At 37.6% G+C, this 12,281-nt stretch overlaps 2 protein-coding genes and 1 non-coding gene across 3 annotated transcripts; 1 reads left to right on the top strand and 2 right to left on the bottom strand.

The window, feature by feature from the left end:
* The first annotated feature begins 852 nt into the window (after positions 1 to 852).
* Positions 853 to 6,939, top strand: LOC110873851 (SNF1-related protein kinase regulatory subunit gamma-1). The gene is made up of 6 exons (XM_022122859.2): positions 853 to 1,531; positions 3,197 to 3,369; positions 3,486 to 3,680; positions 4,149 to 4,424; positions 4,564 to 4,724; positions 6,425 to 6,939. Exons 1-6 carry the CDS (start codon positions 1,369 to 1,371, stop codon positions 6,720 to 6,722), a joined length of 1,266 nt encoding a protein of 421 aa, XP_021978551.1. The 5' UTR covers positions 853 to 1,368; the 3' UTR covers positions 6,723 to 6,939.
* Positions 6,940 to 8,593: 1,654 nt separating this feature from the next.
* Positions 8,594 to 8,674, bottom strand: TRNAL-AAG. Its single transcript has one exon. It is a non-coding gene; the product is annotated as a tRNA-Leu (tRNA).
* Positions 8,675 to 9,869: 1,195 nt separating this feature from the next.
* LOC110873852 (probable stress-associated endoplasmic reticulum protein) lies at positions 9,870 to 11,741 on the bottom strand. The gene is made up of 3 exons (XM_022122860.2): positions 11,554 to 11,741; positions 10,239 to 10,395; positions 9,870 to 10,077 (listed from the first exon to the last, which is right to left on the bottom strand). The coding sequence occupies exons 1-3, from the start codon at positions 11,554 to 11,556 to the stop codon at positions 10,031 to 10,033; spliced, it is 207 nt and encodes a 68-aa protein (XP_021978552.1). The 5' UTR covers positions 11,557 to 11,741; the 3' UTR covers positions 9,870 to 10,030.
* Between the last annotated feature and the right edge of the window lie 540 nt (positions 11,742 to 12,281).

The raw sequence follows: 12,281 nt of genomic DNA, 5'->3' as shown, positions 1-12,281 counted from the left end.
CTCCACTCTGAGGTTTGTATTGTAGAGCCATCTACGTAACAGACACATTAGAAAAATGGTTCCTATGCTCTTACGTAAATGTTTTAAAAACCGGTTTTAAATGAAATCGTGGTTTTTAAATCAAACCGGATTAGGCTAAAAAATGGTTCAATCGGTTGAACCAGGTTGTACCAAGCGGTTCAACCGGGTTGATTAACTAACTCTATAATTTCATAAATTACAATATCAACTCAAGAGTTAATCCAAAAATGCATGATTACATATTAAAAAAGAATAAAAAAGTAAATCCATAATAAAAAATAATCTAAAAGATAATCGAAATCATTCAATTTTCCAGCAGACTCTTTTAAATGAAAATGTGCGATATGTTTAAGTCATTTGAGTGTTGAATACATCAACTATTTTCGTTTCATAAAATACTAAATAACAACTTTTAGTTACGAATAATCATAATATATAAAAATTACGTAAGATAAGTAACATATATAATAAAAATAAGTAACAACCCACACTAAAATAACCATGGGCCGGTACCGGTAACTGGTATATCAGATTTTACCGCCGGTAAAAACCTTATACCGTTTCACTTATTTACCAGAGTATTTCGTACCAAATTTACATTCGAAAACGATAATACCAGCATAATTGGCCACTATTTACCGGTTTTAAAACATTGCTCTATCATAAAAAAAAATCCCAAAACCTGTACGGACCGTCTAAGGATATGCATCCTCCTCTTTCTAGGTCCACGTCAGACGAAGACATGGCACGTTGGCACCCCGGCGCATGTTAGAACCAACATCACTCTGCAGTGCCTGATTAAATTACGCATACGTGTCTTATCCTCGATATATTATTTGTTTTGACATCACCAAATTTTGGATCATGCTCCACTATGGATAAGAGCAATAAACAGTCAGCAACTTTGACTTTCATCCTCACCCTCCACGTGTCACCAACTTTTAATAAAAAAACTCATCAACGGCCCACATCTTTTCACTCTGAAAACCAGCCTCAGTACCATAACATTTCCCGTCTGTGTGCGCGCCACTACTACAAAACAAACTGCTGTAACTCTCCGTTATCACATCGTCGTGATATTTAGAGAGAGAAAGAGAGAGCACAAGAGCTACTTTTAGAGAGAGAGAGAGAGAGAGAGCGCAAGAGATACATCTAGAGTGAGAAAATAACTGCTGCAAGTCTCCGTTATCCTAGAGAGAGAAAGCAACAGATATTTCTAGAGAGAGAGTGAGAGCAAGCACTTTTCTAGAGAGAGAGAGAGTAAGAGCTATTTCTAGAGAGAGAGAAAGCAGTAGATACCTATAGAGAGAGAGAGAAAGTAAGAGATAGTTCTAGAGAGAGAGAACGATGAGTGAAGAAGGAAGTCCGAGGAGTCCAGAGGCGAAGCTAGGGAAGGAGGTGGAGGATCTGTGGGACGTACAAGAGGCACAGCTCACACCCACCGAGAAGCTAAATGCGTGTTTCGAGAGTATTCCGGTTTCTGAATTTCCTCATGCTTCGCCTTCACAAGGTATATATCGTTAATTTTATGATTCTGATTGATTCGCTGATTTTTTATTGATCACACAAATTCGGTGATTCAAACATATTCGGATCGTTCTGTTGTTTCAAATCATACGGAACAGATCAAGAGCATATGTTTACAACGATGAATTTCGTGATTAGTCGCATATTGTCACAATTCCGATCGGATTTTACTTGATCAATCTCGTAATTACGAAATTTAATCAGTCGAGTGTAGTTGCGTGTTTCTGAGCGTTCGTGATGTTAGAAAATTAGCTTCATAATTCATATTGAGTATTGACCACAGATTGTATTTGATATCGACTGATCCACACGGATCGATATGGTAACTACTAGAGGGGCAATCTTGACCCAAAGCCTTTTAAGTGGGTCAGTTTGGGTTGCTTTTAAAATTATATGGGTTGGTTTGGGTAAGAAATTTTAACTAAATGGGTCACAATGGGTCACTTGAAATTCCATCTTGTTATTTTTGGGTCAAAGCGGGTCGACAACATTAAAGAAATGGGTCGATGTGTGTCTTAAAGAAACGGGGCAGTTTCGGATCAGAATGGGTTTCGAGCCGGCACAAGTATCCGCACGAAACGGGTACGGCATGAAACAAGTTTTGGATCGGAACGGGGTCGGGTCGGGTCGGGTTTCAGGCCGACACGGGTTTCTGCACGGGACGGGTTTCGGATCGCAACGGGTTTCGGGCCGACAAGAGTTTCCGCACGAGACGAGTTTTGGGTCGGGACAGGTTTCGTACCGTTTCGACGCGTACCGTTTCAACGCGTACCGTTTCGACGTGTACCGTTTCGACCCGAACCGTTTCGACGCGAACCATTTCGACCCGAACCGTTTCGACCCGAACCGTTTCGACCCGTACCGTTTCAAACCGAACAAAATTGCCCGTTGATGTACAATCTCCTTAAAAAAAACATTTTTTAACCAACCCGACCTGAAACCCGTTCTGACCCGAATCCGTTCCGACCCGAACCCGATTTGACCCGAACCAAAACAACCCCTTTTTTAATTGACCCACTTTGACCCGAACCCGTTTTGACCCATGACCCGACCCCGTTTGACCCGAACCCGTTTTGACCCATGACCTGACCCGACCCGACCCGACCCAACCCGTTTGCCAGGTCTAGTAACTACGATTTGTTTAGTGGACTATGGTTGTGTAGTGTGTGGTCCAGATAGTTCTGATATTTGAAAGTTCACTTGATATTGACTTCTTGATCAGATGTTTAATATTGAATTGATGAGTACTTATTGAATTATTGTCTATACACGATCGGTGTAGTAATTACATAATTTAATATTTTAGTTAGATGTCATCGGTATGATCTCTAGTTGCGAGTGATGTTTAGGACTGTCCAAAAAGCTTGTGGCTCGTTTGGAAGAAGCTCGAAAAAAGCTTGCTCGAATTGGCTCGGTTTAAAACCGAGCTGGCACAGTTTGTAAACGAGCCAGGCCAACTCAGTTTAAATTCGAGCCAGGCCTGAGCTCACCCTGGCTTGGCTTGGCTTTTGAACTGTGCTAGTGATGTTCACATGATCCTTTCAAGCAAAAGTAGATTAAGCCTGCTATAGTTTCCCCCCTGATGTTTACCTATATATTGAATTCACTGATTAGATTGAACATCTGACTTTTTTTTTTTTTGGTTCAGTAATTGAGATAAGATCAGACGCAAGTCTGGGCGAAGCTGTCCGACTGCTGTCCCAAAATAAAGTTCTTAGTGCACCTGTTGTGGATGTTGATGCACCAGAAGACGCTAGTTGGATTGACAGATATCTTGGGATGGTTGAGTTTGCAGGCATTGTTGTTTGGATTCTGCATCAGGTTCACACACTTGTTTACTTGATTTGTAAATGACCTAGAAGGCTAGATATGCTGCTTCTTTATTAGCTTAATAAATTAATTAATGTGTTATTGTTGCTCTCATATTATATGTGCAGTCTGAAAAGAATAATGGGTCCGATGCATGTGATGCGTTTCAAAGTGCGATAGAGGACTCTATGGGACCCGCAGTTGTTGCGGCAGCTAGTGGGATGGCTTCTCCAAGATATAGAAGCTCACAGCCTGGTTCTCCAAAGACTGCTGGAAACTTTTTTGAGATATTAACTTCCTCTGATTTCTATAAAAACACAAAGGTTTTACGTCCGACTTTTTTGACATTCTTCCTTTTCTTCTAAAACTTATTAGGGTTGCCAATTCACGACACGGCCTGAAACACAAGGAAATAATTAGGTTTGGGCGTACATCTAAACAAATCGTGTTCGTGTTGGCCGTTTAATCAAACAGATTGACTCGCCAACCCGTTTAGTTAAACATGTTTACTTGTCAACCTGCTTAACCTGTTTATTGCGACCAGTTTAACACATTTACATCCTGTCAACCCTTGGCCAACCCATTTGACCTGTTTAGATAACTGGGTTAAACGAGCCATGTTCGAGTAACACTTTTTCTGGGTTAGGGTTGTTGTCTTTGACACACATATATATACGGGTCATGTTCAGGTAATCAGGTCCAACGAATTAACCTGCCAACCCGACACAATTGACACTATGATTGTTCATATTCCATTACCTGTTTCTCTCATATAATTCATAAAAACACAGGTTAAGGACATCTCAGGATCATTTCGATGGGCCCCATTTCTTGCATTGCAGACATCAAACTCATTTCTGACCATGCTTTTACTACTCTCAAAGTACAGAATGAAGAGTGTACCGGTAGTCGATCTTGGGGGCCAAAAGATAGACAACATCATTACACAATCTGCTGTGATACACATGTTGGGAGAATGTTCTGATCTCCAATGGTTCCGAAGCTTGGGTTCCAAGAAACTATGCGAGCTTGGTCTTCCCCTGATGAACACCAATCAAGTTATTAAGGTACACATGATCATATACAAACAACAAGAAACTACCTATCTTTTGTTTTTTGTTTTTTTATTTATAAAAAGGTAGTCATTGTATAAATATAATTATATCTAAAAAATAGGTAATTATTGGGATTATAATGACTTTACAGGTAGACGAGGATGAACCGGTGCTGCAAGCGTTTAGGCTAATGAGGGAGAAGGGGGTCGGTGGATTACCAGTGGTCAGTGGCGGAAATAAGCCAGTTGCTAACATAAGCATTAGAGACAGTCAGTTCCTCTTAATTGCCCCTGAAATCTACAAAGATTACAGGTTCGTTACACCATCTTCTTTACCATTTCTGCTGCATAGATTCCACAATTTTGTCCAAACCTAAGAAAAAAGAAAACTAGGATGAATGTCATAGAGCTCTGACAAAATGGGCAGTTAGTGGGTCGGGTTAACCCACAAAACACTTTTTTTCCCACGATAAAAGGATTTAATAAATAATTATCATGATAAATACTATTAAGATATTTGTTAAACTCTTTTTTAAAATAATACTCTGAATGCTCGAACAAAGTGCGACTTACGAGTTTGAATGCAATAATAACACATTTTGGGCGACTGTCGACGCATTTACGGGTTGCAGAAAACAGTGTTTAGACAACTTCTGTATTTGGGTCAATCTATTTTCACCCTTAAAATTACTAGGTATTCTAATATGACCATTAGCAACTTTAATGTCTTTTTTCTTTGCTTTTCATTTAAAGTTTAATTTTGTAATTTTGTTATTCTTAAATGTGCTATATAAATTCCGATACATTGTCGTGATATGTCTATTTTTACCTAAATTAAACCGAGACGTATGACGTATCCAATATAAATATATTATAAATGATATGGCCAATTTTTGGAAAAAAAAAGTATATATCACAACTAGGGCTGTAAACGAGCCGAGTCGAGCCGAGCTAGACCTAGCTCGAGCTCGGCTCGAACTCGATTCGAGCTGGCTCAGCTCGAGCTCGAATTTCAAATCGAGCTGAGATTTGAGGCTCGAGCTCGACTCGACTAGAATTCGAGCTAGCTCGGCTCGATCTAGCTCGAAGTAACAAAAAAACCGCAAAATTTACTACTTCAAAATTAATTTCTTCATAGACTAAGGGCCCTACTTGCCATTTAATTTAACCATATGGCTAAATATGCAAGTATAAATAGTTAATTCACTTTGTACATTGTCTTTACCTTCTTTTATAGGGGAAATACTCCCTTAGTTTTTGTTTTCTAAGCGATGTGGGACAAAAAAATGAAGGATGTAAACTTATCGAGCTAGCTCACGAGCCGAGCCAGACCAAGCTCGAGCTCGGCTCGTTTACAAATCGAGCCGAGCCGAGCTGGCTCGTTTACAAATCGAGCCGAGCCGAGCTGGCTCGTTAACAACCGAGCCAATTTCGAGCCGAGCTTTCTTCGAGCTTTTTTCGAGCGAGTTTCGAGCGAGCTGCGAGCCACGAGTTTTTTGAACACCCCTAATCACAACACCCTATTCATAAGTTATTTGAATTTATATATAAAAGATTATTTTTAAAAGAGTTGATTACTGTTTTCGTCCCTGTGGTTTGTAAAAAATCACTATATCAGTCCATTAGTTTAAAAATTGCGATTTCGGCCCCTGTGGTTTCACTTTTGTAACCATTTCAGTCCACCTCATAACCATTTCAGTCCCTGTACTAACAAAATAAATGGATTGAAATGGTTATGAAAGTGAAACCACATGGACTGAAATGGTTACGAAAGTGAAACTACAGGGACTGAAATCGCAATTTTTAAACTAATGGACTGAAATAGTGATTTTTGACAAACCACAAGGACAAAAACAGTAATTAACTCTTTTTAAAAATTACCGATACACACCCTTTAAAAATTTTTGATTTGACCCACTAAAAAGGAAAAAAAAGCTAAAGTGGGCAAAATAGGCTACTCAAGTTCAGTTAATATTTATTTGTACTTGCATAATCATGGGATTTGGAATGTAGATCCATCACAGCCAAGAACTTCGTGACGTCGGTGAAAAGGTATCTAGAGAATAACCAGAAGGCATCACCTTTAGTAAGTGGCATGATTACTTGTAGAAAAGACGACACGCTTAAAGACGTGATCACGAAGCTTGATTCCGAGGAGATTCATAGGATATACGTAGTGGACGACGAAGGCAATCTTGAAGGCGTGATAACGCTTAGAGATATAATATCAAGGATTGTACACGAGCCTCGTGGATACTTTGGTGACTTCTTTGATGGTGTGTTGCCATTACCTGCCAACAGTCGGGTTTGACTCGAGTATTTACCTCCCGCTTAACTTCTCGGTTTTGCTTTTTTCTAACATGAGACTGTTTTTGAGTTTGTTTTGTATATATCTGAATAAGTTGTATCTGGTTGCAACTATAAAACGGTATGCAGATAGGCAGGTCTAGTTTGTTTTCTACATGTTTTGTTGTAAAACAAATCAAAGTTTATAAACAAGTTGCGAATCAAAATATGCGTTTAAGTTCTACCAAATGTACCTGTCACCAGGTTCCTATTATTCAACTTTTTTTAACAATAGTATCAACTAGTTTAAGTACAAGAGTTGCTCAAAGTAAATTATATTATTTGTAATTATATTATTTACAAGTGTTTACGTAAAATTTTGAAATGAGCGAAATCTTTGATTTACATATATAATTTAACTCTAAAATTATCCAAACATGTATGAAATTAGATAGAGTTAATAGTCAAAATGGTCCCTGAGGTTTGCTCACTTTTGTCACTTTAGTCCAAAATTCAAAATTTTTAAATCTGGGTCCCTGAGGTTTGTATTTTGTTGTCATTTTAGTCCAAATTTTAAAACCCCCTATTTTTTTTACTGTTGCAACAAGTCTATTTTGTCCTTTTGTGCAGGGGTATTTTGGTCATTTTTATGAGTTATTATAACAAACCCAGATCAAGAACCCAGATTATCTCTCTCAAAGCAGATTAAGAACCCAGATCAACTCTCTCTCTTCTCTCTCTCTCTCTCTCTATAGCACCACCACCACCGCCAACAACTCTCTGCACCTCCTCTCTCTCTCTCTAAACACACCCGACTCTTTCTCTTCTCTCTCTCTATAGCTTTTACCCTCTCTTTCTCTCTCTAAACCTCGCCGGAGGCGATGATGATACAACAACAACGATCAGAGGGTTTTGACTTGATATGAGGTACAACAGCAACGATCAGAGGCGATGATGATTTTTTCGTTGTCTGAGTGAATCGAGTGAAGCTTGAGACTTACCGTATCTTGGCGGGGTGATATCCGGCTGTTGAAGCAGCCATGATGTTTGCAGCCATGGCGGTTGGTTCCTCTTTATTTTGATTATTATTAATAGATCTGAGCCTCTTCTAATTCTTCTTTTTCATATTTTCGTTTTTATTTTTATCAAGGGTTTTGACTTGATATTTTCGGGGTTAGTTAGTGTTGTTGATTCGTCATAGTTGCAGGTGCTGATGTTCAGTTGTTTGAGAAGATGATGATGATTCAGTTGTTTGATGATCTGCTTTGAGAGAGATGATCTGGGTTCTTGATCTGGGTTTGTTATAATAACTCATAAAAATGACCAAAATACCCCTGCACAAAAGGACAAAATAGGCTGGTTGCAACAGTAAAAAAAAGAGGGTTTTTGAAATTTGGACTAAAATGGCAACAAAATGCAAACCTCATGGACCCAGATTTTAAAATTTTGGATTTTGAACTAAAGTGGTAAAAGTGAGCAAATCTCAAAGACCATTTTGGCTATTAACTCAATTAGATATTACCTAAAATAATTGACAAACTTATATATATAATTAATAAATAAATATTGACTTTTCATATTTTTCCTCGTTTCATAACCAAGTAAAACCATTCAAGTTTTGGTTAAATTTGCAACACAAGGACATGAAGTGAACTGTTTAACGGGTTTGACCATAACCTTGTTCCAAGAGCCGGCCTAATGGGCTTGCAAAGGCCTAGGTCCTCCAAATTTTAAAGGTCTTAAATATTTTGTATTTTGGGCATCCTTCTTCAATAATATTAGCCCAACTATTGAATAATATTTGTATTTTGGGCCTCTCTCCTCATAGCCATGTCTGCCAAATCATTATGGAAACCATTGCATTCTAAAGAAAATATTTAAAAAAAGATCTAATATTGTCGAGAGTGGGATTTGAACCCACGCCCTTTCGGACCAGAACCTTAATCTGGCGCCTTAGACCAACTCGGCCATCTCGACATTTTTGTTTTGTTCCATACAGAAATTAAAAGATCAATCTACAGAACCCTTAACCACGAGTAACACATCATACAAAAAAAAAGATTATAAAAACACAGGTGGAGGTAGCAGAAACAAATGTGATACAAGATTACAACTTACAATAGAACACTGAACAAATTTTCAAATACAATACTTGAAATTTTTTTTGCAATAGGGCCACCACTTCGTAGTTCGATTAGGGCCTCTGAAAACGTAGGAACGGCACCGCTTGTTTCCGCATTCATGTTTAAATCAGGTTTGACCATAATGTGTCAAAAACTAGAGAATACTTGGTACACTTTATTGTCTAGCATCATATAAAATTTTTGCGAACACATTTGAATTGTTGATCACTTTCGTTTACTTGTAAAACTGAAAGTGAGGAAAGAAGTGTTCTTGAAATTCACTAGTAGATGTTGCTTGACATACAGGTAAAAGGTTAGCACTTCTTGGAGTTTTGTTCGCTTAAAGTGGATACATACAAAGGGAAGCAACACGCTTCCTTAGCCAATTACTACACAAACACGTCTAGAGCAAGAATCAAAGGCTATTTACTTAGGGGCTCTTTGTTTACCTCTTAATGAAGCTCTTAAAGGTTCAGACCTCTTACTGGTTCAGCACTTAATAGTTCAGACTGTTTGTTTCATGAGCAGATGTTTGAATGGTTCAGATAAGTGCCTCTAAATGATTAAGTATTATACAGAGTCTGAATGGTCAGACATTTGCCTCTGAAGGGTTAAGCATTATACTGACTTTTAATGGTTCAGACCTCTTACTAGTTCAGCACTTAACCATTCAGATGTTGCCAAACAACCCCTTAAAAGACCCTAGCTGTGGCGGACCTACAGCTAGTCTCGTGGGGTGGCGACCACCACCCTTAAATTTTTTTTAGTGTATTATTCAACCCAAAAATCTCGATCGCCTCCTTAAAATTCTCATTTGCCAAACACATGAGCATGGCTTTGTTACTATAAAGGACGGACTCATTATGGTTTCTACAACCAGCTCGACAAGTATTGATGGTCCAACACTCGTCAAAGGGAAACAAGTATATACTTAAGACGAAACAAATGTTGCAAATCGATGGGGCATATTGTTTGTGCATAAAGTTACCAGCCACAAGAGTATCGTTTAATCTAATATGACTGGTAGCTTTGCTGGAGAACAACATTCATGTAAAGGGTATTTCAGGCATTCACTTAATTTATTTTATTATATCTCATTAGTCAACCAACAAACTGCTTAACTTACATAAAAAAGGCAACTTGAGCTCTCTTAATCATAAAAACAAACAAACCCTAGTCTCTTGCTGCCTTATAGTTCATGATTCAAGGTTCAAGCCATGCCTCCACTTGTTGCCGTGCGAATTATCTGAAACAAAGCTGGTAAAAACAACACATAATCAGTCACATAATGAAGCCACCAAATTGACAAAACAAAAAAAAAAACACTTATTTTCAAGGTCATGGGTTCAATTCCAATGGTTGATCTGCAAACCGATATAGACATTTTCTGGCAAAGTTTAGAAAAGAGAGAAACTTACAGGATCCGATCACAACAAATATGAAGAAACCGAGCACGATGGGTCCCACAGGATAAGAATCCTTTTTCTTTGTTGCCGTTTCAGGAACGGTGCCGCGCTTCTTGATGTTCTTCTCAAACCTCTCCACCTTTCGGTCGGCTAAACGCTTGGATGTAGTCTACACAACATGATAAATCAGTTCAAGAACAAAAAGAAATCAACCCACAAGAAAAGAATTAAAAAGCAACATGCACTTTACTTTACATACTAAAAGCAAAAGTATATCTAGAATTATAACTTCAAAAGCTATGGATGTTAGCCTGAGGCCTAACCAAATATAAACACACATATGCATACATTTAAACAATTCTGTAATGTTAACAATTCTGGAATTATTTACTATATTATTTTAAGATTATATAAAATATTAATCAATTTGGTTTCCACACGGTTAAACAGGTTTGAAGATCAATTTGGTTTCCACACGTTTAAAAACAGGTTTGAGGTAATCGATCGGGCAGTATGACCTAACAAAATACACTTCCCAAACTAGTGAAAATTTCTAATAGTAATTTGATAGCCAGTGGCATACCCGTCCCAAATGTTTCAGGTTTTTCCGTCAGGTTCAGGTTCAAGTTCAAGTTCAAGTTCTTTTGCCAAGCTGATGTTAAATGACATGTAGTAAGTAGACAACTTTAAGAGACAGAAATCAACATATTAAAAAACATTCAATTGATTTTAACAGAAAAGGGGCCAGTTCAAAATATGAGCTTTAGCACAAAATGGCAAATATGAATAAGAATCTTTAGTATATAAAACTGATGTGACATGACAAAAATTGAGTTATAATTGACACAACAGCCAACTTTAATCCCTTCATCAATATTCAAATATACATTGCCTTTCAAAAAAAAAAAAAAAAAAAAACTCAATTCGATTATGCACCTCATTTCACAGACTTATCATAATAGATCCCATCACTAAATTCTTACAAAAAACAAAAGAAAAAGAAAAAAAAACAACCTATTATCAGTATATCAAGTACCAAAACAAGAATCAACATCAAATCATAAAATAAAAAGTCAATATTTGACCTAAAAAAGTGAAACCCTAAAATAAACATTAAAATCGAACAAAATTTCCACACAGATGGAACCATTTTAACCAGATCTGCTCAAATTTCAAATTAAATCCGTTATTCACAAATCGGAAGCTCTAATTCGACACAAAAACAACAGTTATTAAGTACAAATTTAACGGCTAAAAGAGATTAAATACGAACAAATGAGAGGATTAAAAGATAAAAAACTGTGAGAAGTATGAGGGAGACGATTACCATTGTATGGTGCAAAGATCTGATCTGCAAATCTTTGGATCGATTGAGAGAATTTAATAAGGAAGATGTGTGTGTGGGTTTTGAGAAACAAGTGCCTGTGATTTAGAGGAAGTCTGTCTGGATTAATTATGTGACCCGTGGTATTGCTATACAGAGTTGCCCGATCCACGCGTAAACAACTACAAATTGACTCATTAAGGGCATGTGTAGTCATAAAGCCCTCAAAGGGGCGTTATGCGCCATGTGGCATGCCACGTCAGCAAAGGGGCTTTATGGGGCTTTATGCAATTTGGGGCCGTAGTCATAAAGCCCCTGTGTAATCATTACTCAATTAATTTAATTTTCTATTTTTTAAATAATTTATAAGTTTTATAAAATAAAAAAACATTTCATTAAATAAAAAACACTACATTAAAAATTAAAAAAAAAAGTTACACTAAAAAAAAAATTACACCTAAAAAATAAATTTATTCTTCGGTGTCATCTTCGTTCTCTCCTTCTTCCTCTTCGTTTTCTCCAGCATCTAAACCTACGTCTTCAAAGTTCCCGTCTTCGAATTCCTCCCCCACTTCTTCCTCGGAATCTTCGTCGTGATCATTGTTTGATCGAATTGGGCGAATCGCCCAAGCATGCTCAACCAAATCCGCCTTCAACGTGTTATGTATTTCTCTAGATCGCAGTAGTTGAGCATTTGCGAGTCTCTCTTCCGTTGTCGCTTGGGGTAGTTC

Source organism: Helianthus annuus, chromosome 8, assembly GCF_002127325.2.
Source record: "Helianthus annuus cultivar XRQ/B chromosome 8, HanXRQr2.0-SUNRISE, whole genome shotgun sequence".
Classification (NCBI taxonomy): Eukaryota; Viridiplantae; Streptophyta; class Magnoliopsida; order Asterales; family Asteraceae; genus Helianthus; species Helianthus annuus.
The sequence above is the reverse complement of the archived record's forward strand: the minus strand, read 5'-3'. Positions and strand labels throughout refer to the sequence as shown.

Bases quoted from the DNA above. Each gene is read 5' to 3' on its own strand.
- LOC110873851 (XM_022122859.2), top strand. From the start codon at position 1,369: ATGAGTGAAGAAGGAAGTCCGAGGAGTCCAGAGGCGAAGCTAGGGAAG. The intron at 3,370-3,485 runs GTTCACACACTT...TTATATGTGCAG, and splicing joins TTGTTTGGATTCTGCATCAG to TCTGAAAAGAATAATGGGTC. The intron at 4,425-4,563 runs GTACACATGATC...ATGACTTTACAG, and splicing joins ACACCAATCAAGTTATTAAG to GTAGACGAGGATGAACCGGT.
- LOC110873852 (XM_022122860.2), bottom strand. The intron at 10,078-10,238 runs GTAAGTTTCTCT...TGTTTTTACCAG, and splicing joins ATTTGTTGTGATCGGATCCT to CTTTGTTTCAGATAATTCGC.